General features: G+C 38.7%; 1 protein-coding gene across 5 annotated transcripts; it reads right to left on the bottom strand.

The window, feature by feature from the left end:
* Window positions 1-1,355: 1,355 nt before the first annotated feature.
* Window positions 1,356-17,121, bottom strand: POD1 (POLLEN DEFECTIVE IN GUIDANCE-like protein). 5 transcript variants are annotated; one of them, XM_078573341.1, is made up of 12 exons: window positions 16,584-17,121; window positions 14,989-15,140; window positions 14,637-14,740; window positions 10,097-10,185; window positions 9,921-9,994; window positions 9,692-9,842; window positions 9,001-9,168; window positions 7,148-7,245; window positions 6,931-7,053; window positions 2,470-2,538; window positions 2,257-2,355; window positions 1,931-2,067 (listed from the first exon to the last, which is right to left on the bottom strand). In XM_078573341.1, exons 1-11 carry the CDS (start codon window positions 17,041-17,043, stop codon window positions 2,272-2,274), a joined length of 1,572 nt encoding a protein of 523 aa, XP_078429467.1. In that variant the 5' UTR covers window positions 17,044-17,121; the 3' UTR covers window positions 1,931-2,067; window positions 2,257-2,271. The 5 variants fall into 5 exon arrangements, 4 of the variants coding, with proteins under 4 accessions (XP_078429469.1, XP_078429466.1, XP_078429468.1 ...); XM_078573343.1 differs by lacking the exons at window positions 1,931-2,067; window positions 2,257-2,355 and adding an exon at window positions 1,356-1,620; XM_078573340.1 differs by lacking the exon at window positions 2,257-2,355 and having other exon boundaries at window positions 1,776-2,067.
* Between the last annotated feature and the right edge of the window lie 10,157 nt (window positions 17,122-27,278).

Below are 27,278 nucleotides of genomic sequence, written 5' to 3'. Positions count from 1 at the left end.
ACTATACATTTCATTTATTTATTGAAATTACTTAATCCAAGGATTATCGGTGGTTTATAATTAAGAAGACTTTTGTAGAGCAGGATTCAGACTTAAATGCCGATGGTGGATCGTCATCCCCCATTGTCATTCTTGTGCAACCCAAATGATGATGATAATGTTGCATCATAATCATCATGTCAATGGTACTAGGTATAACAACAAAGACTTGTTATCATCATTCTCGTCATCCTAGGGGTGAACAAATGACGAGGTTGTTTCTGGAGAGGTACGATGACAATATGGCTTACATAATTTTGTTTTTCCTCAGAATGTGATTATGTCTATCTTCACTCTCGCTTAGTGATTGCGCAAGTGAGTCATCATTTCTATCTTCAAAGGATGAGGATGATAATAAGAGGGCGATGATCAGTCATCATTTGCCCATGGTAGGTATGACATTGACAATGACGAGCCATCATTGTCGCCATTACTTGTATGCAGATAGGGACACAGATGAAGACTCATCCATTCCATCTCAGCTATTGTTAAATGATGATGACAATCTTTGTGGATGACTATGAAGATGATATTCATCTTCATCCACAAACCTTATTATAGAGGTTGGCTCTACTCATCTGCTTCATTCCATATTATTTATCCAAAAGATTATTTCTTTATTCAAGAGATTGATCAAATTTGAGAGATAGCTATCACAATTAGAGGACAAAATAAAATAAATACGTACAATCTGGCACTTTTAAAGAGCTCGAGACCGCAGGAAAACATTTTTGGCCGGAAGAAATGGGATTGGAAATATTTTGGGCGAATTTGAAAATGAGATATAATGGAACCCATTAGAATTAATTGTCATTTTTTTTGGTAAGAAAGATATATAGGAAACCAATAAGTTTTATGCTTTGACCCAATTACTAAAACTGAAAGGATAAAAATCTTGTTGGACGGTAATGAAAATGTTAAGGCCCATGAAAAATATGAATTTTGTTCTGTAAGAAATACATGAATCAAAAAACCCTAAGTGTCGGAATGATTAAGAAATGTTGCATTTGGAAATTATTGCATGTTGTCCAGAGATTGACAAAAACTTAGGGGATCGACAATCATAATGGTGGGACGCAAAAAATATAGACATATAATTTTTATCTATCGACAGATAGGGCACCAGAAACATTAAGTTTTAGGTTTTGAGAAAAACACTCAAATGGAAAGGATCTGGAGATTATGGCCCGTTTCCTTGGGATTGATGAAAAAGTAAAAGGGCGGGCAATCAGAACAGGAGGGCATGTAAAACTAAAAAATCCATTTCTCAAATAATAGGATTTATAAAACACCTAAATGCTGGAAATTTTGAAGACTAATATTCAAAACTGTGACGATTAGGAAATTTAAGTGAAATTTTCCATTGTACATTTTTAGGGAAAATTTAGAGAAGGCAAGTGAAACGAGAATGCACCCAAAAAACCATGGGTTTTTTCAGGGTAGAAGCATCATGAACGAATATATGTTAAATTTCAATTTGACTTGTATCTTTTTGGTGGAAGATAGGGGGATCAGAAACCTGCATGAAATCTGGATGTCGAAGAACCGTCATTGTCAATCTCAAGAACACAGGCAAGATCCCTGCAAAAAAATAGATGTGATAGCTCTATGGTCATGACTGTCTTCTCCACCCAGACTAGCTCGCAAAAAAGCTACATTTCCAGGAAAATGAAAGAAATTTATTCATTTGGAGCATCAGTAAAAATAAGATGAACAGCAGCAATACTGACAAAGTCTTGTATGTTTTAAAAAAAGATATCTTTTTATTGAAGCAAATGTAGAAGATAACATCATATATATAAGATGAGCAAAAATGTTGGAGATTTCCTAGTCCTCATGAGGTTTTCTGTCTGAGTGCTGACGGAGATACCAGCTGGCAAAGTGGCTCAGAGCCCAGCCCACCACCACCTTACAGATAACGAGGAAGAAATAAGTGAGAGAAAAATAGGCTAGAACACTAAGTAGCCTCCAAGGAAGCGGCCTGCTGGGAAGAAGCGCCCCATAAAGCGGAGTAAATACCCGGATGACCTTAAAGATAAAAAAGAATAAAATTAAAAAGAAAGATGATAGACCCAAAGAAAGACCGTGGACAGACGAAGAACAACAGTTTGGGATGGACAAAAAGAGACGGAATGAGCTTCCGTTCACTCATCCATTACAGGGCTTTCTGTTTTGTTATGTTCTTATCCGAGGAGGTGGACAGAATAGATGACGTACCGGATAGGGGGACAGTTAAACATTTGACAAATTGAGCTGAGCTTGATGATGCAACGGAACATAACAGGAGCCTGTAAGGGATTTTGTTCTGTTTCTGTTCTGAGGTCAGGACGAATAACAGAAGATGGATTTGATTTCGTCATGTTCTATTTGTCATCCCTCCTGGAGCCTTAAACCTAATACTCAGCCTAGATGAGTTTATGGAGAACATACCACACAAGCCGGCGCAAGAGGAATAAAGGTCAGGTTTTTTCGGCCGTCTTCAGGTTGGATGTTGAGTATCTGCAAAAGGAACGTGAACACAGTTTTCTCTGGACATGAGTGATTGTGATCATTAACTTTTAATGAGCTAATCATGGAAAATCAAGTTTAGAAAGGGTATCAGAAATAATCTACTTTTTTTCCGATTGGGGGCATGAGAAAATAATCAATTGCGTTCGTCGTAAGAAAGGCAAGAAACAGGGGTGTGGAGTAATGATCTTCAATCATAAATAGGGTTGTTGGGCGTGAAAGGTGCATCATTTTCCAGTCCCAAAAAAATAGCGGCATCTGTCTGACCCCAGGACATGCTAAGGGACGAGACATGGCGCCCAAGTTATGTTGGGATACGTAATCTCAAAATTTTGTAAAATATTTTGCAACCATTATACGATAACTTAAATAAAACGATCTATTATAGTTTATTACAAATAAATAATTAATATACTATCTTGTATAGTACATCAATGTAAGGAAGAAAGAAAATAAAGTATAATCCTCCTTTCTAATGATGCAACATCCATTGCATCCCCATGGCACCACTTTGATTAGAGATTGGAGATTGATACTCTTCTCTATGAGAATACCAATAGATGGTGACAAAGCATGGAGTTGCAGAAAAATTATAAAATGTTAATACGAGGAAGGGTTCGATGAAATATTGAAAGTGCCTCTTTTCAAAAAATAAAATTTTTAGGTGCCACATGAGTGAGAAAAAAATAAAAGAAGCTCGCTTGTGCTTCTAAATACTGGGTTACAAAAAACAAAAATGGGGAACACAAGAGACTCTTTATGAGAACCTGACACAAAAATATTATAATTGTCCAGCTGACTGAATCAATATCCATTGAGATAACATGGAGGAACGTTAAGCCAATTTCAAAAACTGTTAGCAACTGATATTCATGGTCTCAACTTATTAAAAAATAAAAAACTCATGTCATTAATACACACATATAAAGTTGCAGAAATAGAGATATTTTTCAATTTTTTTTTGAAAACAGAGATATTTTTCAATAATGATTGAAAGATGGACAAATAGTATTGGTCAGTCTGAGAGTTATCAACTTCAATATGAAACACTGGCAGGCACTGAAATTCTCTATGAAGAATTTTCCCAACTGTGAATTCAGTCCATGCAATTATACATTAAACTCTTCACTATCATGTTGGAGAAATTTAGGACCTGTAGGAGCCCTCGTTACGTTACCACTTCCTTTCTGACCTATGTCTGTCAACATGAAGACCTCAGTGAAGCACAGAACAAAAGCTTGAAGAAATATCATATTGACAGTCAACACAGGAGACATGACGCATGTATGCAGGGTCATCTAATGTGATTCTTGGAACACATTGCTTACTTAATGAGATGAGGAGAGGTCTTGCGAAGCCTTCTAACACTCTTTCCCCATCACACTTCTGTCAGTCTGCAGGGCAAGATGTCATTACTCTTTTCTCTTGGTGTTTTTCTAATGTTTTCTATTGTTGAAACAAAACCCTTTGACCGTTGAAACTTATGACTCCCCGATCCTTTATCCATTGGGAGGTGGATCCGACACTGTCTTGTATAAGTTAAGGTCCTCTCAAGTAATGAACTCACAGCCTTTTTTCTGGTTTCTTGTTGTCTCATCTCTATCCCCCAAATGGTGCCCTTGCAAGCTGACTCTGCCACATCGACAAAGTGAAAAATCCCTATGCCCCTTCCTCCTTCATTACCCTTGATCTACTTATCTAAGAATGATAGAGAGTGAGGTAACATGTGAGCAATCCTAGCATTTACTTCTTGGCTCCCAGGGCAGAAGTTCATCCAAAGTTCCCCATTCCTCACATAGACAACCTCTTGGATGAACTCCATGGTACAGGCATATTAACGAGACTGGATCATAAAACAGGCTATCATCAAATTTGCATGAGCACCGCTGAGGTGGAGAAGACAGCCTTTTGCACACATGTAAGTTCTTGGTCATGCCCTCCAATCTCAAGAATGCGCTGGCCATTGCCCATGATTGCGCCGTAATATCCCGTGTCTGATACCTGGAGATGAAGATCATCCACCAGATCTTGGGCCAGGAAGTTGCGAGAAGCACCACAATGGACAAGGACAGTCACTGTCCGCTAGCTGATGTGTCCCCAGAGTGTCATTGAGCTCAATGTGGTGAGTCACACCACGGAGTTCACAGACGGCTCTGTGTGGTTCACAGAGATTGTCGTTGTCTGCGCCTGCCTCTGCTACAGCGGCTTCATCACACCCATCCTCCTCTTCTACCAGAACTGAGTGAAGCTAATGCTTGCAGCAGTGGCCAGGCATGTAGTTCTCATTGCAGGAGACCCATTGCCTGCCAGTCTTGTAGCTCAGCGTTAATCAAGATTAGTCTTCCCTTGACTCCACAGGGCAGGAAGATGCTAAACGGGGTGATAGGTGAGGCATCTCCCAACCCGAGCTCTGTGAAGACATCTTGGCTCCGATTCGTGACTCTCCACTTATGAGTGTGAAGTTTAAACCCAAGTACTGGCGAGCTTGGGGCAGGGGGCCCCGTGGTGTGGCCGGCCAAGGCCCAATTTCTGTCTTCGATAGCTTGCGCCATAACCATAAGGTTGATCAGGGCCTCCAGCTGGAAGAGCTTGACTTCGACCCAGATATCAGGACGCAAGCTTTGGAGAAATATTGCTTCTTGGTCATCTGTGGGAATGTCCAAAACAACAGCGCTTCAGAGCAGTAACGTTTGCCGAAAAGCAGACACCGAGTGAATCTGCTGCAGGTCGCGCAGTCCCTTCCAGGGTGAGTCTGAATGGGGTCCCCCACTGTGACTTCTAAGGAGGTTTTTGAAACCTGCCCTATCATTGAAAGGTTCCTTTGAATTGGTCCACCAGTACCTAATGAGAGTGTCGTCAGCCAGGCCGAGATTTCCCAGTTTAAGATTCATCGTCACCAGCATGTCTTGGATGTTGAAGAAAGTCTCTGCCTGATACACCCAGCCCAAGGGGTCGTCTTCCGCAAAAATGGGTAATTCCACTTGCTTAAAGGTGGTATACCACTCGTCACGGTGGCAACTCAACTCCTGCGCACGAGCAGTCGCCATGGATCCACAGGCACTGAAAGCAGAAGCGCTAGATTGTGGGTTCGGAGAGAGCCCTAATGGTGCGTCAGTGAAACCAGCTGGAGCAGTTCCCCCCTGTGATGGGTACAATGGGGACCACCAGGCCAAGGGCGAGGACATCCCTTGACAGCACAGCGCCCAATTTCCCAATCTGCTGGCGCGCCGCCACACCTAGTGCTGAAATTCCTTGGATGCTCCTTTGATCTCCTAAGAATGCTCCTCTCTCTGGTCCTTTGCTGGGAAGAACTGGCGATGAAGGTTGAAAAGATCCAAAAGGGCACATTTTCTCATTCACTGGGCTGGTTAAATGCCAGCCAATAAAAAACAGCGGGTGGGGCCCACACACTTGTGAGACTCATTCTGAGAATAAGTCATGTGATACACTTAAAACCGTGGACCATCTAAAACATGGGCCACATACAGTAATTTAAAGGTAATAAAATAAAATAAAGGATTATGGGCCACTAATAATATGTGGCCCACTTACAGAAATAGATTGAATAAAAAGGAATAATAGGCTTCAATCAACTCTTTGCAGGGCTGTTTCAATGGTGGGAAGGTTACGGACTCAAGCATGGCTCTGATACCATTCAAGTGCTTACCAATAGTGCTAAAAGCTATAGCTGATAGCAAGGGCGCTACTTTTCATCTTTAAGTGGGATGTTGTTCCTCAACACTATCCCACAACATGCAGTGCTTATATATGGCCCAAGCATGCAGTGCTTTGCTTCTGGGACTTGAACCTGCCACCTGGTTCTGATACTAAGTCGATAGACCTGACTCAGCAGAAGAGAGGAAGAGGTCCAAAAGAAGGCATTTCGATGTTCTTGAACGGTCACCTGTTTCTAAATAGGGAATAGGCATTTCTAATAGTCACACTAAGGACTAATCAAGAGAGGCCAATAAGGCATCTGATGGGAGATGCCCATTTAGCCCTTTCTTGATTACATTCTGTAAAAATATCCATCGTTGTACCTTGACTGACCATCCATGAATATATGTAGTTCCCGGATCCAGAGGTCAGCTTGGCAGGAAACTCAGACTTGCTGCATTCTGAAAGTTCTTGATGATCTTCGTCCCCATAATTTTCCTACTTTTCCTATCTGTTCTAGACCAATCATTGCACTAAATCAGATCCCAACCCAACTAGTCATTTTTATCTGATTGTACATCTCACAGATTTTGACACTTGCATTAACAACACAGCAGTACAAGAATAACAAAAGCGTCTAATGTTTACTGAATGTGAAAAACATGAAGAAAAAGATGAAGCAAAAATGTACACAGCAAGATGTACACGTTTTTATTTGGATTTTACCTGCTTGCAAAGATCTTCCAGAAACTCCGAGTAAGTCACAGGCTTTATTTCATTGAACTTTGCAAGAAAAGAATGCTTTATGATGTCAATCAGCACTTCGCACATATAAACAAGCATCACGTTCTAGCAATAAGAAGATTCAATCAATTATAAGTTTCCATGTTCATGTATCACAAATTTCAGGGTGAGAACATAATTTACACAACCAGAGACTTACAGAGATGAAGCCTCCAAACCACGAACCTTCCGATTCCAGAATATTTTGAGTAAATATAAATAACACAAAGGCGGCAATATGAAATCTCTCCACAATATCTGTCCAATGTACAAGTAATAAATTTGAGCATATGCAGATTTTAAGATAAAAATAGTTACAAAAATATTGAAAGCAATTATAGGAATGATGAAGAGAGGAATGAAGTATTCGCAAATATCAAAGTATCTACAGAAAAAATGCGTGCAATTATCAAATAAGAAGGGTTTTTTATTGACTTTAAAAATGTTCTTAAGACATCAGCAGCAGAGCTCTGTTGTGATGCTGACTGGATAAATGATTGAACAAGAAATCTGATACAAATTGCCAAGAAAACCCATCTCATGAGTATTTTACGATCACTTAATGATAGTGTTAAGAATTAAAGGTTCTTTCTATCTGTATTTATAAGTTTGTATATAGCTATTAGTTATTTTCTTTATCGTTAGCTTTTGACCTTGAAAATAGTGTCGGGTACTGATCTATGCTTATAATGGAAGATTTGATATGCCATAACCTTAAAATAATAGGCAGATTGCCCTAATATTATTATGGCGTTTTACCCAAATTTCTACTCTCAACTGTGTCATCTCCTTCTCTTGACTTCTTCCTGAGGCTGTTCTGCAATCTTTCAAGCTTCTGCGTGACGTCTGCTACTGCTTTGATATGCTTTTTGGTTGCTGTGGGTGCCATGCACAAGCTCTCAGTCTCCTTCAGGTATAATTAGGCTTGGCCCCAAACTAGGGGAAATACTCCGGCAAATTCAAGGATTTTTTGAACCTAAACTAGGGGATGGAGCGTGCTTTAGATACTGGACAGATGATTGGTCTGGCTGACACAAGATGCAAAAAGTATTTCCCCGCCTCTGTGCAATGGCACAGAGTCCTCAAGAATCCGTGAAAAGAGTGTTGGGACGACACATGGAACCCACTCTTGGAGGGCGCATTGTCTGATCAGAGATTGGAAGACCTCCTGATCATGCAATGGACTATACTCCATCTGCGGCCCACCATTGGAACACAAGACGGTTGGGTATGGAGGGGCCCACCAATTTCAGTTCGGGAGATTTACAATATGATCAGGGGGGTATGACAGAAGCTGAGACCATCAACTATACATGCCGACGCTTATGGAAGCAGAAGGTTTCATTAAAAGTGCGGATTTTTGGATGGTTGCTTATTAGGAGGCAAATTTTGGCACGTGTCCTCCAAAAGCGCATGATTCCAGACACATCCACATCATGTCCCATGTGCATCCAAGGTGAGGAAGACTGCTCTCACCTGCTTTTTGAGTGTCCTTTTGTGCAGGCAATTTGGAGATCGCAGAAGCTCCCTAGGAAGGATGTGACGTCTGATGAAGCATTCTGGAAATGAAGGATGGAAAAAGGGCCCGGCTGCCCGATCCTGTATTTGTCACGATCATATATATTACTATTTATTTTGGGTTGATCCCCGATTTTGGGTGATCTTCCCTATTATTCTTCAGAAAACAACACTACATGAAAGGTGTGATGCCACTAATAAAACATGAACTATGGTGAGTAGGGCCTACAGTCATCATTTGAAGGGTATAGAATATTTTATTTCAATATAAAGTAAAATAATATTTTATTGAAGTGGAAACTTGTCATTTTATTTTGCAACACTTGACACATGCTTGACAATGGATTAGTTGCAAACGGCCACATAATAATCAAGTGTCCAATTGAGGAAGAACAATTCCAATAATGTATTCCGTAAAAACATTAATAAGTAAGAATTATGAACACAAAATCTTAAAAGGAAAGACACATGAAAAGGCTAGAAAAGCTTACTTACCATGACAGACCAGAGAATGTATGTTATCCTTGCTTACCCGTTTGAAGACATTGCTTTTTATTTCAGCAAAATTATTAGATATCAGCAGTGCCAATAACGCATTGTTATGGGCAATAACACAAGTGGACAGAGTGATTGCCGCTGCAAGTAAGATAAATGAGTGCAGCGGTGTCTCCCGTCAAGGAATATCAGAGAAAAAATCCATGCCAATAAAAAATTAAATGTTTGGTGGAAAGATATTGACAAAAATAATGGTCTTACCAGTATCCTGAATCCAACATTTTTATCTTTTAACCTCTTACTTAGGCATATAGCATTTGTATCCATAAGTGTCTGACGTATGAGGCCCAGTTTGTACCTTTTTATGTAGTTACTCCCTCACATGACTAATTCCTCACTTGTAAATGCTATACGAACCAGTCTAATTCATGCAATGGAATTATGCCTTTCGGCTAAAAAATAAAACAAAGAAAGGGAGGATGGGTGGGCCTGGAGGATTCAATCAGCAATGCATCGTTATGCATGATAGCATAAATCATAAATTTATTTCTTATCAACAGCCAATAATGCATCCTTACACACGACAACACAAGTAGACAATATTTGGTTGATTGCAGCGATGACTTTCTAAAGGAATACCAGAGAAAAATCCAGGCCATGAAAAAATAAATTGGAAATTTTGGAAGGATATTGAATACAATAATAGCGATTATCTGGTCTAGGATGTATCTCGTAGCATCAAATATCAAATTTCCAGAAGAGCAACCAGCGACTCCTTCAATAGAGTTGAAAAGAACTTGCAAGACATCCTCACCAAATGATTGAAGAAGGTTATCAAATATCTGCCATACAGTCGAAACGAATGTCAGAGCTGGATTATTCTACAATAACATCGAAGAAATTTTGTTCCATGTTTTCACCTCTAGTACATTGTACACAACGTACAGCTTCACTGTCCCTTGTCCACGAATAATGTGATAAATTAGACTGATATCTGGAGCAGTTTTTGATGTGACACAAAATCATAAGCGCAAAAAGCATAATATCGAGATAGGGCTCGTAAAATGATAACCCAATTCATCTGTAGCTCGATTACCTGTTGATTGTAATGCGATTACTCCAAAAACCAGAACAATGAAACAGCCAAAATCAGATAGTTCTCTATCATTTGGCATTTGAAACTGCCTGTTAAAGAAAGATCACTTATGTATGAAATGAACAGAAAAGGGATAAAACAATTAAAAAACTGTGCAGGACACAGTAAGTGTACCAAACACATTTTTCTGTTTATTAGCAGAAAGAAACATTCCAGCTACCTGGAAGTTAATGGGTGGCCAAACAACACATTAGGTCATAGAACGATCACCCAAAAAATCTTGAAAAAAATAAAGAAAATCACCAGATCTATTAAAAGCAGATGAACAATAAATGCACATGTTGGACAGGATGGCCCCATCTTCATCCCCTTCTAAAGCTGTATGCAACATAACTATCCACCATGAAGAATGCTGTCTTTCAAGACTGTCCTCCCCTTAAACCCAAGCATCACCCAAATAATAGGAGTACATAATGGCATGGTATGATCCTAATTTATGTGTTCTATAGCATCTTGAAGTTCTTATATTATTCCTTTTATTTTTAAGACCTTGTGAGTAGCGCGTGTGTTTATAGTGGCCCATATGACACATATTTTATAGTGGCCCATGTGTTTAAGTCATTGAAGTAGACCCCACCTTTGTAACTTATTGGCTACTATTTGAACCAGCTCAGACAGAAACAAGGTATGCCTCATACTTTTTCAAAAACCCAAGCGGTCACAGATGTTCTCTGTCACCACTGGAGAGGAGCATTAAAGGAAACAGGGGTACGTTCTAGTGAACCTTAAGATTACAGTAGACTAGATGGAATAGACATAGATGGGTTGCATGTCAGATCTATCTAGGCTAATGAAAACTTGAATAAAAGGTAGTGCACTGGACTATTCCAAATACATTACAAAAAATACATCTGTCTGAACAATGAAGTACTAATCTGGTGCCCTATTCCTTCTCAACTGTCTGAAATGTTTAAAATGTCTCACACTATTGAAGACCACTTTAGCAGAAGAACCTCAAGCAACCTTCACAACAAGAAGATCACCTAGCAAAAGCAACTTAATCACAAGTAGCTCAGCCAGAAAAATCATAGTATCAAAACAATAGAAAAAATTCTAAGAATACAATCAACATTTGGAACTGATACGACACCTAGGGGAGAAAGGTAGTCATTTTGTACTTGAGGCATGGGTAAAGGGCTTTTTGTGTTAAGTGACCAATTTATCATGCATGCGGTAACCCGTGTGACGAATTAAAGGACACTCCCAAAGTCCTGATACAATTTACTGCGACCTTTGAGCAAGTCGGACACAGTCCCACTGAGTGTGGAAAGGCACATCCGTCTTGGTTGGGGACGTCTAAAGAACCAAGAGGGCCCAATAGAGGAGCCACTCATCCTTATAGACTCCTATAGAAACTCAGGGTTCCATTAAATGAGAGGATTTTGGATGGCTGCTCTTAAGAAGGCGGGGTAGGATACGAGTCCTACAGAAGCACATTTTCCCTGATAGGAACCTTGATGTAGGTTCATATCAGGAGGGGAGTAGAGGGCAAGGCGAGGTAGAGTTCCCCTGGTAGGAGAGTAGAAATGGGAATGACAAGAAAGGTCAAACAGAGGAGGATCGACGGGGGGCGAGCCACCTGAAGACGCGGTGAGGAGTAAACGATCACAAGGACGGGGATCGTAGAGGCAGATGGAGCTTAGACATAAGAAGAGAGGAGAGGAGAGGAGAGAAACGAGTAGCCAAATAAATAACTTCTAGTCTGCCCTCCTAGAGGGAGGGATGTGCTATTTAAAGGAAACAGAGAGGGAAAGGGCCTAGATGCCCGTAATGGTCAAAAGATGCAACTGGCCCCCCAAGAGGACCAGGGATCATATCAGCCACATGTGTACACAGGGTGAGGAAGATTACTTTCACCTTTTCTTCAAGAGTTTGTTTGCTCAGTTGATATGGAACTTGTAGAAGCTCACCAGAGTGGATGTGGCTTCCGATAATGTCTGCTTGGACTCGATGCAGGGAAGTGCATGCAGGGGACATATGGAACAGGAAAAGCTCCTCCCAGTGTAATGGGCGATATGGCTGCACAGTAATGAGGTTTTGTTTAAGGGAAAGGCTGCCTTGAAGGACAGCATCCTACAAGATGTATGGAGTTTTATTTCATACTAGTTTTGGGGGGAATGAAGGATGGAAAGAGGACCACTCTTGTCTATCATATATTTCATGTTCATATATATTATTAGCTTCAGGATGATCACTGATCTCAGGTGATCTTCCATCTTTCCTTCAAAGAAAAAAACGTTACAGTTTACTGACAACATTGGAGGCTGGTTCTGAATAAGTTTCACAATAGACTTTTGCATCTTGATGATGTTCCACTATAATAAAATGGCTCTTATTTAGTTCAAAGTCCATAACCTTAAGTGAGGTAGTCGATTCAGAGAGGCATGGATATCCTTTCCCAGTGTTGATGACAAGGCCAGTCACAATGTTTATCACAAGATAATCATAATTAGGTTGAAATTTTTAGAGGTTTTCCAACCGTTAATTCCAAAAATTACGTTATCACTCCCACATTGTACGGTCAGTCTTGAGATACACTTGGATCCTGTATCCGAATTGTAATTTATTGACAAATTCTCTGACCTCTGTATCCCATCACCCACTGAAATCCAAACCTTTTTTTAAGAAAATAAGGAAGATAACCTGAGACAAGCTATCAACCCCATGCTATTAAAATAGATAAATTGTTTTCTTTGAAAAAAAAATAGATAAAATTTTCGATAGACATGAGGGCCAAAATGACCCTCGCTTCACCCCCTCTATACCAGTATGCCATAAGAGACTCCAGGTCATTGAGATCATTGTCTGTGGAGGCTGTTCTCTCCCTAAACACCAACTCAGTAGGGTGCGGCGAGATAACCCTTTTCATCTTTTGTTTAGATCTGCCTTCTCTCATAGAGTCCCAGAAATCATCAGAAGAGATATTTGACCCTTGGATCTGCTGTGATGCCCATATTACCTGGGCAAACTGAGATGCAAAGAAAACATGAGAACAGTCTTCCTCGCCCCTTGTGCAAATAATGCATTCGGCTGAGGCATTCAGGAACATTTATTTTTCGGAAAACGCTTCACTAGTTGCTGCCTCATCAACAACCAACCAAAAATCTGCACTTTTAAGGGAACCAACAACCATCTGTCCAAGCCTTCTGTTTGGAGGACACTTACTGATTCTTTTGGGACAATCACTCAATAAAAGTAGCTTCACCAGTTCTCAACTTAAAATATCCAGTCAATCAAACTAGTTTTTTAAAATTAAAGATGAGCTCGATCATCAGGAGATTAAAGTGTGATGCTTAAAAACGTTCTACAGCTGGAAATGGTTTGAAATGTTACTGACTGACTCTTTTGAAATGTTCAACATACTTGTCATTTTCCCTGATGAAAACTTTTTATTCGTCGACGAGTCTAATTCATCCTGGAAATCTATCAGTGTCAGATCAGATCAGATGGACAGTATCTTTCTGTTTAATCACCTTGACCTCGAAGCAAATCTCAGTTTAAAAACATGGGCTTGGGCCTGATGTGATCCTTCATCGCGTGTATGTTTGGAAGAAGACCTGGCAGCTAAGGCCCAGAAGCTAAGGCCCAGCCCGTTTCAGCTTCTATTTAAGCCCACTCTCCTGAGAGAAGGGAGGAAGAAGATCATTGTGTGTTTCCTTGCTCCCTCTCCTCTACTTCTTCTGGTTGTGACACTCCCTCTCCGTGCTCGTAGGTCAACGTCGTCATCCCCGCTGGCAAAGTTCGTTCATCGACAATCCTTCTCTATCTCCCTATCATTCCCGTTCTCTCCTTTTTTACCCCGGGAATGTCTCTCTCCCTATCTCGTCTTTCAGTGAACGCTATAGATGCTCGGTGATCAATTAGGATTATCAATTCTAGTTCTAAGATTGAACTAAAGTGTGGATCGATTTGATATGTGAACGCCCATTGGGCCTTTGCCTACACTCCCTCACTGCATTCTGCGACAAAATTTTATTGCATAAGGAATCTATTGAGATTGTCAGACTAAAAGTTTTAGTATTCCTCTGATCCACAGCAATCAAATATAACTTTGTATTTGAGACCAAATTCCTAGAACTCAGCTCCTGCACTTAATCCCGCCGCCACTTATTGTTTCTTATTCTGCTTTGTAATGATGTTTCCCCAAAGAAACAAACAGAATCAGGTTGCCGAACGTGGCTCAACAACTGAACTGTTTCATATACAACTCTAGGTCAATGTTCTGCCTCTTTTGAACAATAATCTGTGACCTGTGACCTTTTCAACAACCAAAGATAAAAGATAAGACATTTCCCTTTGCAGTAAATGGGAGAAAAGTAGTTCATAAAAACCATAATCACTTTTTGAGTTGCATAAAGTTTTGCCGTAAAAATCCATTTGAAAGTTATAGATCTCACTTCTATGACATACCTAAACTGAAGAAACTAATGCAGGATATAAATGTCGCTTCAGTCACAAAAAATATCACAAGAAAACTTACCTTGTCTTCACAATCCGCCACAAGAAAATTAGAATCCTGGCTGGCATAATGGTAAGCAATGAGAGAAAGGTATCCAAACAGACAAAAAATCCCACATCAATAAGCTGCAATTGCATTAGCAGTATCAGATAATTGTCTCAGGAAAAAAATGAATTCAAAACTAAAAGAGCATTGAAATCATTTCCCGGAGTAGAAAAAACAATTAAACTCCGTAAGGTCTGATAAACTTGAGTTAAGTGGCAACTAAAAGCTGCCAAATGCAAAAATAATAAAAATTTCTACATTGCATGAACAATCATAACTTTGATAAACACTCAAAAGAATTTTGGTAAAAGCCTGAACTAAGATATACCCGTTCACATCGCAGTGGCACATGGAACATTGTGTTGTAGACCCTCTGTCGTTTTCGTTCAATTCCAACAGACATTGTACTCCGAAAAGAACTTCCATCATTAATTTCAGCCATGAAGTAACTCAGCGGGAACCTCTTGAAGGAATTTTCTTCTACATCCAACCAACCCCACTAGATGTTAAAGTATGGATGCAGAATTAATATGCATTTATTCTTACAAGAGGATAGAATAAAATAAAAAAAACAATTCCAAGTCAAAATAAACAACTGAAAATCTGCATTGAAACGGAGAGAGCTTTGAAGTCATGCTTATTCAGAGGAAAATAGAACATACTGATTTGATGTATTTACAGAAATGTAATGTAAAGCAGGAGCCCAAAGAAAAAGCGACAGTTACCCCTGTTCATGCCTTATTCCCGTCTTTATTTCTTTCCTTATTTTGCCTTGAGCCTCAGTAACTTTGCATTATCATATCACTGCCATTATGAGATCCGATTTTAATCAGATCAGACACTCTGGGTCCAACAGAACCCACACTTAGTAACACAATAGTATATATTAGGTTTTTCTGTTTATCGAATGACCATCTAGGTTTCTTTTAAGCTCCTTCTGCGGCTAGGGTTATGACACATCGTCCACAAGGTGACTGTTCCACAAGAAGCCGAGAGAATCCCAGCACAATTCAATTCAAGTCCATAATAAATGAAGACTGAACAGTAATGAAATAGTATATCTCAAACTAAAAAGTGTTCGGTTTCTGAAGGATGCTCAAACCAGGAAAGTTATTCTCTGATAAGTATAAAATAATTTCAGGTCATTCGACATCTAACTAGTCTCATGGGCTAACACTGTCGTATGAGGAAAGGAATACTAATAATACTGCTCAGGATAACAAGAAATCCCATTTCAGAAGCCTTTCAAGAGTAGAGGAATGATTTAATGTTTTTTCATTTATTCCATCAATATAACTCACAATCAATTCTGAATGGGCAAAAAACATGGAATTTATTGAGGCCTATGAGTATAAGTTGGCAAAAACATGGCCAGGTTAAACCTCGTCATACTATAATTTTGATAAGTTGGAAGACAGTTTCTATACAATAGCTTTCTCCTTATTCTGGTGTTTTGAGAAGCTTTATAGGAATTAAAGACGGCCTTTTATAATTTGGAGAAAAATTGATCACTTCTATAGTGTTTGTTATGATCCCAGCCCCTATCAGAGGTCATTTCGAGTTCATTGTGATTCCGTTTAAATACTTGTAATCCTTCCCTAAGCAGGGTAGTCAAGGACTCACTTGAATAGAAACTGGGACCTGGGCCTGTTGTCAATTGGCCTTCAATCTCTCTCACCCTCTCTTCTCTCTACTATCCCAAGATCTTTATTAGTGTCCCTTTCGAGTATTTATCGTATTTTAAAATCCAAGATCTAAAAAGATAAGAGGAAACATGAATTTCTTTCACCTAAAAACTTTGAACCACCAAATGTGACAATCTGTTCTCCCAGAATCGCCAAAAAAATACAAAATAACTGCTTTAATTCTATCATTTCTCACACAAATTTGAGTTTAATCACCCCGGAGAATCGGTAAAAATACCTTTTAAGATATCAGGATACGCTGCAATCACTTTCTCCCAATCCATGGACCCCTGATTGCTCAAACTTGAAACATGATCACAAGAACTCGCTCTCGTCCCAACACCTGTCTCAGCAACTTCATAGCATTCCCCATCTCCCTTTACATTCCTTTGCCTCAATTCACCAAAATACGAGGGACTCAACAACGACGAGTTATCAGATTCATCCACTTTGATCTCTGAGCATTCGAGCGCATTCTCAACAATCGATCTTCCCATTATATCTGACGTCGAGCTTGAACTCTCTACAATCACTGGAACACTCAAAATTTTCTTCTTTTTTCTCTTGGGTTTTCGCTTTTTGGTGAAAACTGAATTCCCATCGCCTTGTTCGACCGTTTTGCTCGAATCCAGAAGATCCGAAAAGCTGAAACCATCACCGGAAACATCAACGGGAAGAACAGCAAACGAACCAGGCATTTCTGGCGCTGATCTACGATTATGCTTCCCAGACGGCTGAATTCGATCGCTGAGATGATCTCGGCGGCTGCTTTGTGAAGAAATTGCTTAAGCTTTCTTTATATATTTCCTTCTCTTACTCAAATAAGAAAAATAACAGAAATATAAAGCTGACTTAGACCTCAAAATGTAATTTCCTTCTTTAAAAAGGGGTGATCTCAAATTTATGTGCACAAGATGGATTATATATGATGGACTATTACTTTATTTCCAAATACTATTACTTGTTCTTTGTTTAATTGAATTCCTTTTGGTTTGTTCTTACCTCTTAAACAAAAGAATAAGAAGCAATATTGGAGCACTTTATATGGGTGCCAACATAAAGGTGACCTAGACCTCTAAATGTGGTTTCCCTGTTTACCAAGGGGTGATCTCAAATTTACTTGCATGATATGGAATATATTTGATGGAATATTATTTTATTTCCAAATACTATTACTTGTTTTTTGTTCAACTGAATTCGTTTTGGGTAGTTCTTACCTTTAAACTAAGAAAATAACAAGCAATATTGGTGCACGTTATATGGGTGCCAATGTAAAGCGAACTTAGACCTCAAAATGTGGTTTCATTGTTTAAAGGGGGTGATCTATAATTTACTTATTTATATTTGGGGAATTGTTACTTCATCTCCCAGGTCATCAATTGATTTTGGTCAATTTAATCTCCTGTGTTTTATCCTACCCCTAAAATAAGAAAACAACAGTATTGGTGCAGTTTATGTTGGGTAAACGAAAAGATGACTTAGACTTTTAAATGTGATTTCCTTCTTTAAAAGTGAGTGCTCCCAAATTTAGTTGCAAAAGATGGAATGTATTTGATATAAGTTATGTTATTTCCCATGCCATCACCTATTTTGTTCAACTGAATCTCTTTTGTGTTCTCTCTTACCCCTAAATGAAGAAAATAGCAGTAATGGTGCACTTTATATGGAAGACAATAAAAAGGCTGACTTAGACCCCCAAATGTGACTTCATCGAAAAGGGGGTGGCCTCGATTTTACTTGAAAAAAATGAAATATATTTTATGGATTGTCGGTGATTTCCCATGTCACTAATGTTTTTTCGACTTAATCTCTTTTGTGTTTTCTCTGAGAAATACACAACTCCTTTCAAGATTTACTATATTAGGGTGTATGATTTATGGTTATCCACAGATGATATGGTGATGGCAACGTGCTTGATGGACATTGCACAGTTTTGGTCTTCATTCTCTCCTGTCTAGGTGTTGGATCTGCTTAAGATGACGATATGAATTTGAAGGGATATAGGCACTAGGTGTGGCTTTTTTCTCTGGGAATCCGTCCCCCACCAAAGTATTTATCATTTGAGTTTTCTTCTCCATGAGAGCTTAACCTAGGAGTTGTCATCTCTGCCTCTTCTTCTACGAGCAAGTCATTTAGTTTATGATCTTCATGGGGACCAGGTAATGTCTTCCTACTTATCAATCTAGCTATATCATTAAGGACAGTTTGAACTTGATTATCAAAGTTAGATTGCCTTACATCATAATTACTTCAAGAAGCGTTCAAAACTGTGGTACGTTCACTTGATTGGGATAAAAGTTCCATAGTTTATCTAATGGATTAACATGATGAATTTTATTGCTTTTCTTTGGATCAGAGATTGAATTATATAAACTATCGCCTGCTCCTAAATGGCGCTTTAATATTTCTAACATATTCTTGTCTCTTGTCTCCATATAATGTTTTATTTTAGAATTCATTTTACCCATAAGCCGCATAAGACATGCATGGTTTTCTTCTCTACAGATGGGAGTCCAAGGAGGAGTCTAGCTTACTTCTTTGTCTCTCCTCCATAATGGTGTTCTCTAAAATTGTGAGTTTGAGGGCTATACAACTAAGCTTGGACCATTCCCAATGCCAAAAAATGAAATTAAGTGTAGTATTATAAAGCTTGGTACTCCAATCATATTTCACATCCACAAGTCTAGTAAATTAACTTTGCCTAAGTTAATTTTAACGTTGTATTGTCATAAGGTAATGTCAAATCCAGTTTAAACATACTCTAAAGTTTGACTAATTTATCTTAGTTATCTTCTCAATCTTATCTAGAATAATTCACAAGTCAAAATGATGGAGCACGCCAGCCTGCTCCCCGAGAGACGTCATCAGAGTCGCCAGCACCGTCATCGTCATCAGAGCTGCCAGCGCCATCATCGTCGGCCCCACCGGTCCGCGTCCAACCTGCCAGGCATGTCAAGGCGAAGGTGAAGACATCTGGGTTTAAATACATCGGGTGAGAGCATGTCCATGAGTTCGGATGTTTTGTTTTTGCCGATTCATGCTCATCAGTTCGATGTTTATCGCGTTCGTGTGTTTGTTTTCTATCTTTGTTCGTGTGTTCGCTCGTGTGTTTGTGTGTTCGTGTGCTCATCGTGTGTCATGTATCTCTGTCTTTATGTTTTATTTTGTCATTGTTCCTTTGTTTTGTTGTAAAAAGGAGCTCCATGTATAAGGCCCATTTAATGGGCTCCTCCCCCCTTATGGACCTACCTAAAGGCCCATCTTGACCCCCATATAAAGGAGAGATGGGCGCCCTAGGTCCGCAGACCTGGAGAATTTGCAGTGTTGGAAAGTTTGTTCCACGATCTAGGTCTCCCAAAAGGAGAGGAGAGGAGAGAAAACGGGAAGGAAGAAGAAAAGTGGGGTAGGTCCATATAAGGGAGGGATGGGCGCCCTAGGCCGTCCGCCCCAGCATCGCTACACCAATTTTCCTGCCACCATTGATTTGTCCCTCGCAGAGCCTGATGCTCACCGCAGAGGCACCGTGTTGCACCCTGGAATGCCAATCTTTGACCGCGCCAGTGTAATCTCCCGTGCACCGAGGTGTAAGATCGTGCTCTCTGCCTTGTGAGGGTGCGCACGTTCACGTCGTCCACCGAGTTGATTGATTCCCACCAGCCGTTCAAGGAGTGCCTCGAGTCTTACTCCAAGGCAGTTGCACTTGTGTGGTTTGGCGCGATCTGTTGACTCTTTGCCATCCGACGGAGCTTCACTACGTGCATCACCATGACGGCACGAAACGACCACATGGGAATGCAGCGGTTCTCGTTAAGCCGTCCCTGCACCGTCGATCAAGCCCAAGGGACTCATTCGGCCTCGCCGTGTTAACCTGTTGCGCCGATGTCGCTGGAAACCCGTTGATCTAGTCCAATCCACCGATGTCTCGCACGCGTACTGATAACACCCTAAATTATGTCTTTATTTCATGTTATTAGCACAATTTTGTGCATTTAAAGAGCTTAAAATGGGGTTGTTATCATATATTTACATGAAAATAGTGTTTTCAAGTGATTTCTGATTTTCCCCTAATTTTCTGTTAATTCTATGAATTTTCAAGGATTTATTGAAGCTCGAAATAACTATTTTTGAATGAAAATGGCAAGTTTAATATTTAATTTCAACATTTATCAGCATGGGGATGCATCAATGAATTTTATAGAATTTTCTAGAATTTTTTACGAATTTTTAGGATTTTTCTGAGATTTATTTGAAGAGGAAATGTATTTATTCTAAGGAAAAAAGATATATTCATAAGAGAAAAAAAAGTATCTATATCATTTTCGAACTTTGAAGGGCCTTTTTGCAAAGTTTCGTTGCAAAAAGACCCTGAAAACAGCTCTAGGTCGCCACTGCAGGCGTAAAGATGTAATTTAAAATCTTCCAGGGTTTTATTGCAATTATTTAATATATTTTTTAATGTTTTTAGGAGAAACCAGAGGAGAGAGAGTGCGGCAGGGGCATATACACAATTACTTTTGGGCGTCGTCCAACAGCAATTCCAGGCGTTTTAAGGACTTTTCTACAAAAAGAAGGATTCAAAATGCGCCAGCCAATGAGAGAGCGACACGTCATGGTGTGTTTAAAAACGAAATGAATAAATAAATCAATTTTAAATCCAATGGATTAAATTAGTTTAAAATTGATTTATTAATAACTTTTGATCCTGAAGTCCGATTGAGGTGATTTGTTTATGGATTTGTTCGTCTTGATCCCCTCTTGCTATTTGTACGGTTGGATCATTCAGATCAGCCTACATTGATAGATAAATATTAATTACTAAATGGGGGTAAAATGGTGATTTTTACCATATAACCTAAGTATAAAAGCTAAATTTCGAGAGGGGGAGCTCATTCTTGATGGTTCTCTATCACAACTGCAAGACATAGAGGAGCCCCAGCCTGGATCAACCTGTTTGGTACATTTCCCTTTCATTGTATTTGGATTTTTGTGCATTTTGAATGAAATTAGTTCAATTTCTTGTTTCTTCTTCTTGATTCTGATCTGAACTTCTAAATCGCTTGGCTTGAGCGGCATGTACAAGCCTTGATTAGGATTGAGAGGAGAATTTGAGGGATTTAACTAGGCATTCAACTGCATTCCCAAAGAAAAACTCTAAAAAAATTAGATTAAATTTTTAGGAGATTAAATTACCCCCATTTCATTTCTGAATTATCAAACTTACAAAACCAACCAAACTCAAATTTAAACTTCCCTCTCAACCTCTCTAATTGACCTCTTTGATCCTTTTATTTGGATCAAAGAAACCAATTTAGAGCTCCCAATCTCTTCTTTTCATCTCATCTCTTCTACCCCCCCTTCTAAACTTCTCTTCTAATTAGGGTGAGTTGGTCCTCATTGAAGATCAAATTCACTCTAATTAGCGTTAAACTACCAAGAAGATCATCAAATTGAATTCCTTACTAGCTTCCCTAGGACGACACTCGTACTTATCACTACACATCTTAAGTAGAGTTTTTATAAATTTGATTGCATAAGCCAAAATTCACAACGACAAGGGCTAAAAACTGCATAATTTCTACCCCTATTTTTGGCTTATCACATACCCACCTGCATCGTGTGTTGACAATTTTGTCATGCCTTCCCCACTGCAATGGTTGTGAGCCCAACTGCCCTTGCTCGGACGTCAATTGCCCCAATGTGTGACTACTCCACCATGCTGAGTCACAAGTGGTGCCGCAGCGGATCCCCAGAGCTGCTGTTGCCATCACCTCCGCACCCCGCGCTTGATTGTCAGTGCCACCCTTCGCGGAACCAGAGCCTTGCATCAACGAGCGTCATTGGCTCACTCTGATCGTGTCAACTTACCACTATTGTCGCACATGTGAGCTCGCCATTCGTCCATGCCGCCTTGTCACCGACTATCTTCTTCAACTTCTCCCTCCGCGTATGCTCCAGCACCATGCCTACACCACCTTTCGAGCTACACTGTGTCGTCTCCTGCAAGCCCCACCTACCTGGCCGCTCCACCCCTGCACCGTCAAAGACGTTGACGACGAATGCCACTATCGACGAGGTACGCCGTCCTCCTTGCTCGTCAGTTACATTATGTCTTACAGTATATTTTTTATTGCATTCCACCGCGCTGGGCATAGACAATAAGTGAGAGATTATCTTGTGAAAACTACAACTTGAGTGAGTTCTTTGGTATGGGGCGAGCCCGTCTTTTACGTGCGAGCCCCTATGAAATTATTCCGTTCTGCACCGTAGTCACCTTCGTTAGTCCGACGAGGGTCATAAGGTCACCGTCACCGGTCGACCAACTAGAGCTCGGAGCTCGGAGCTCGGCGAATCCCCATGAGTCAGGGCCTGCACATACATCCACCTAGGTTTCATTGCATCACGTAGTTACATATCCCGTTAGGGAATTATCCGTCGGATGACGTCACTGACGACGTCTAACAACATCTAGGTATCCGAGCATCTTCTCGATATCCTATGGACGACATCCTGGACGACGCCCGACATCACAAAATAAAATAAATATCTTCTCATATCTACTCATAAATATAAACCCATCAGAATAAAATAAATACATATGCCTTATAACTAAACCATCTTAGCTATTGATCAGGCAATCCATGATGGGAACATTGCCTATTATAGTCAGATCTTTTCTAAGGCTCATGGCTATTATATTAGAGCCAACTGGGAAAGTTGTGATTTCTCTTATAAGAGAATGTCTCTTTCCCATTAAATAGTGAGCTCACTAAAATGTCTTGTTATTTTGTTTCCTTGAGTTAAATTATTGGGCCAAGTTCCAAAACCATCATATTGATTTTTCTTTTGTGGTGAACAAAAATAACCTCATTTTTACTATATCAATCATTAAACATTGATTTTTATTTCAAAAACTCAGGAGAAATCTTAAACATGCCTAAAATGCAGTGTCACAAATTGAACAGAATGTTGGTTTAATTCTACCCACATTGGAGTGTTCATAAATTTTACTTTATTTCCTAATGGTGCGAGGATCAAAGTGACTGTATTATACTTTCAAGGAGCTGAATGTTCCCTTTGCCTCATTCTTGAATTAGCTTGATGATTTTGGGATGTATTTTGTGCATAAGCATAAGATCATTCTTAAGAGTATGATATGTAGGCTTCCTAAAGAGCTCAAAATCTGGGTCAACAGCCAGATTCTTTGGTGAATTAAGGGCCTATGCAGTGAGGTAATAAACTTATTGGTCAGCCACAAAGTTAAGAAACATCAATATGAAGATAGGAGTATTTTAATGGGAAATGGTCAAAGTGAGCTTGCTAAGGTTCCTCTCCTAGATGTCCCTAAATAAATATGATTTTGAGGAAATTTATCATAAATATAATTTATTATAGTATTTTTATACACAGAATGAAAAACATGGGATGTGAAAAGGCATCATAATGGCACATCATCAAATTAAATGATTCTTTAACATATAAATGTCATCATTTTGATTCAGTTCATGTATCCGATATTGAAACCTTGTCCTAATGATGATGAAATCATTTCATTAAGATGTCCTCGTCTAAAATCAGGAACTCAAATATTGGTTTAAGCCTGAGAAGAAAACCCATATGAAGAAATCTCAATGACATTGTGTTTCCAATTTATGCCAGATGAAGTGCCTGTCTATTTCCTTGTTTTTTTCCTGTCAGGTCAACATGGAACTCATAGTCATATAGAATCTTGATGTGATCTCATTTTTAAAGAATTATTTATTGAATAATTACCTAAATCTACATAGAATCATAGATTACTTGCCCAAGAGCTTAATCTGGAAATCAATATCTAATTCTTTTTATGCCACATAGCTAGATCCCCAGGTAGAAGGAAACAATATTCATATTCAACTTGATTGACATGTGATCCAACACATTCAGAGTTATTATAAACTTCTAGACAGAGTGAATCGCCTATTTTGAATATCAAGCTTTATCTGATGGCTCTGTTCAGGTACACATATACCAAAGATGCAGCATGAAAATAAGAACCCTTAGGACAATGCTCAAATTTACTAAGAATAAATGCATATGAGATGTCTAGTGGGGTATGGCAGATATATAAGCTTGTCAATATGCAACTGATGGGCAATACAATCATTATCCAGATCATTTCCATACATATTGCACTTAAGATTAATTTCTATGGGAGTATGAAGTGGTCGCCATGGATGATGGCCTGTTTCATCAAACAAACCCTTTTTTTGAGATAGAAAGAATGTGGCTAGAGGAGTGGTTCACTTCTATTCCACAAAAAAAAAAATCAAACCCATAACTTTAACATCAGATTCAGACCCAAGCTTCAGTCCCAACGTAGTAACGCCACTTGGATCACTATGAGCAATAATATACATATATAATAAAATAACATTATCTGGAAGATTTATTAGTCAATAAAATAATATATGGTCACCATTGCTTCCTAAATAACCTAGAATTTTCATGGACCTTTTGGATGTTTAAACCATGTTCATGATTGCTTTTTGAGCTCATAAAGTTCCTTTTCCACCCAGCATACCTGACAATGTTCATTATTATTCCCATACCCTGAAGTTAGTTCCATGTACACACTCAGATTCCCATTTAAAGCATTCTTTACATCATATCTGTATAATGCCCCCTCCATTTTACATTAGAGGATATTAATATTATTATAATGTTCATTTTTTAAATGGACACAATTGTCTCTGCAAATTATTTCAGTTTTTATCCCTATGAAATTATTTCTTATTTAAAGTTCACAATTGTCCTTTTAGTTCATAGTGTACAGCCCTACTGGGAATCGTGGCCTTCATTGTCTCAATCCAAAATTATATAAAAAAATGCTAAATTTAATGTGGATGTTAAAACCAAACACATAGATAAAACTAGAAGCATCACCTTTGCACAAATATAATCAATGAATTTTGTTCCTCGAATGAGTATCTTCAAGCCGTTTAGATGTGTGGCTTCTAGACATATCCATTTAATCTCCAATGCATTGGATTTCCTCAATTTATGCTGCCATAAATTTGATTTCCTCACCACTGAGCCTCACCGGAACCAGCAGTTGGGTGGAGCATGAGAAGAGAGGAGACGACATGCAAGAATGACTCAGCATTGGTATCAAAAAATGGTTGCAACAGTCTATTTATAAAAGCCCATGTCCCTATGAAATTTTCATGCCCCCATCCTTGGAAAAATTTTATGAATGTCCTTGAACTTAAAGTATTTTCTCCAAAGTCTAAAAATCTTATGTGTGCGACCCTTTAGGGCCATGTATATGAATTGTGAATAACTCTTACTGCCTAATAACCTTTAATAGCCAACCTCATTAATTGAATTCATTTGTATATATCTCAACTGATCCAAGATTGAATAAACCCAATTGGTAGGTTTAGTTTCCAACTCAAGAGATGCCAAGCTACACCTCATGCTATATAAATATAAAAGAGCATGTCATCTCTCTCATGGAACCTTTACCAAAACTGGTTGCCATGTATGTATAATCCTTCATCCACACCAAAAACCCTAATGACTTAATTATGGTTAACCATCAAACCTGTAAATACTAAGAGGGAGAGTGAATTAGAGATAATTTCTTAATTTGTAGAAAATTTTAGTTTTACATTCCATGTTTAGTCCCTCAACTCACATCTCTCATAAAAAAACTGATTTTTAAATTTCCTAGGGAACAACATACCAATTGTGTCCATTTCCACATGTATAAGAATTCAACTAAACTTTTGAATGATTCTTAGAAACTTTTATGCACAATCATCCCCTTTGAAGGAATTTCTACATCACTTACATGTGTAATCATCTTCAAGCTTCACTTTTTAAAAAATTCTTCTCGGGTTTTAGGATGACTCCCACTTGACATCAAGCCACCTCCAAGAGTATTCCATGATGCCTTAAGCTCTCCTTCGGTGTGCATTTCTTTTAGTAAATCTTTACATCCTCATTACCCTCACTAGATTTCCTTGGTAAGCTTATGTTGGACTCAATGCTCCTTACTGAAACACCATAGATAAAAATTCAAGTTGATTAACCTAATGATCAATTCACAATGTTTATTTCACTACAACTCCTTGATTCCCAAGAATCAAGACAATGTTCTTTTAATGTCATTAAGTGAGTTAACTGATAGAGAATCAATTTGATAATTCAAAAATCAGATCAAAATTGTTCAACACTACAAAAGTTGTGAATAGTTCAAATAGCGGATTTCAGAAAAAAATGATTTCTCATCAGATATTTAAATACGAAGAAATTTTTTAATAAGTTTCAAATCACATGATTTAATAAAGAAAAGTAGATATTTAATACTAATATATGTGGCCGGTAAGCCAATCACGCATTTCATATTTCATTCCATGTTCGTTAATGTAATTATATTTCATGCTTATAATGAGGTTCATGAATACATGATCAGACTTAGTGAATTATGATGATATTATAATATTGAGATCACTAGTCTTTAAGCATATGTTCTAAATATTCCTATTATAAGGATACTCGATAAGTACTTAAAAGTATTCAGATTGAATACCACTATGTAGTCTCATTCATATGATGCATATGGGCATTTCATAACCATTAATATGGAGACACTAAGGACATGTCTTTGGTTCTATTTAGAGGAAATATTTCAATGAATTCATCCATACAAATCCCTGAATGATATTATACCAAACTCCCAATCATGTTGATTCATGTGATGGTTGGGTAAATGATCCTTCGACTTGAGACACCAAAGATGTCTTGTGGACAGATGGTCGTACCCTATCTATGGCATATCAATTCCTTGATAAATCCAGTTTTACAGTATTGGAATTCTTAATAGTCTTAGTTCAGTTCATCAGAAGTTCACGACAATAATTCCAGTTTAAGATGGTGTCATGAATCAACATAT

Source organism: Wolffia australiana, chromosome 4 (genome assembly GCF_029677425.1).
Source record: "Wolffia australiana isolate 7733 chromosome 4, ASM2967742v1".
Lineage (NCBI taxonomy): Eukaryota > Viridiplantae > Streptophyta > Magnoliopsida > Alismatales > Araceae > Wolffia > Wolffia australiana.
Note: the sequence above shows the minus strand (reverse complement) of the source record. Positions and strands in the feature narration are given on the sequence as shown.

Bases quoted from the DNA above. Each gene is read 5' to 3' on its own strand.
- POD1 (XM_078573340.1), bottom strand. From the start codon at position 17,043: ATGCCTGGTTCGTTTGCTGTTCTTCCCGTTGATGTTTCCGGTGATGGT. The intron at 14,741-14,988 runs GTATATCTTAGT...ATGCAATTGCAG, and splicing joins TGCCACTGCGATGTGAACGG to CTTATTGATGTGGGATTTTT. The intron at 9,843-9,920 runs GTGAAAACATGG...ACTGTATGGCAG, and splicing joins TTGTGTACAATGTACTAGAG to ATATTTGATAACCTTCTTCA.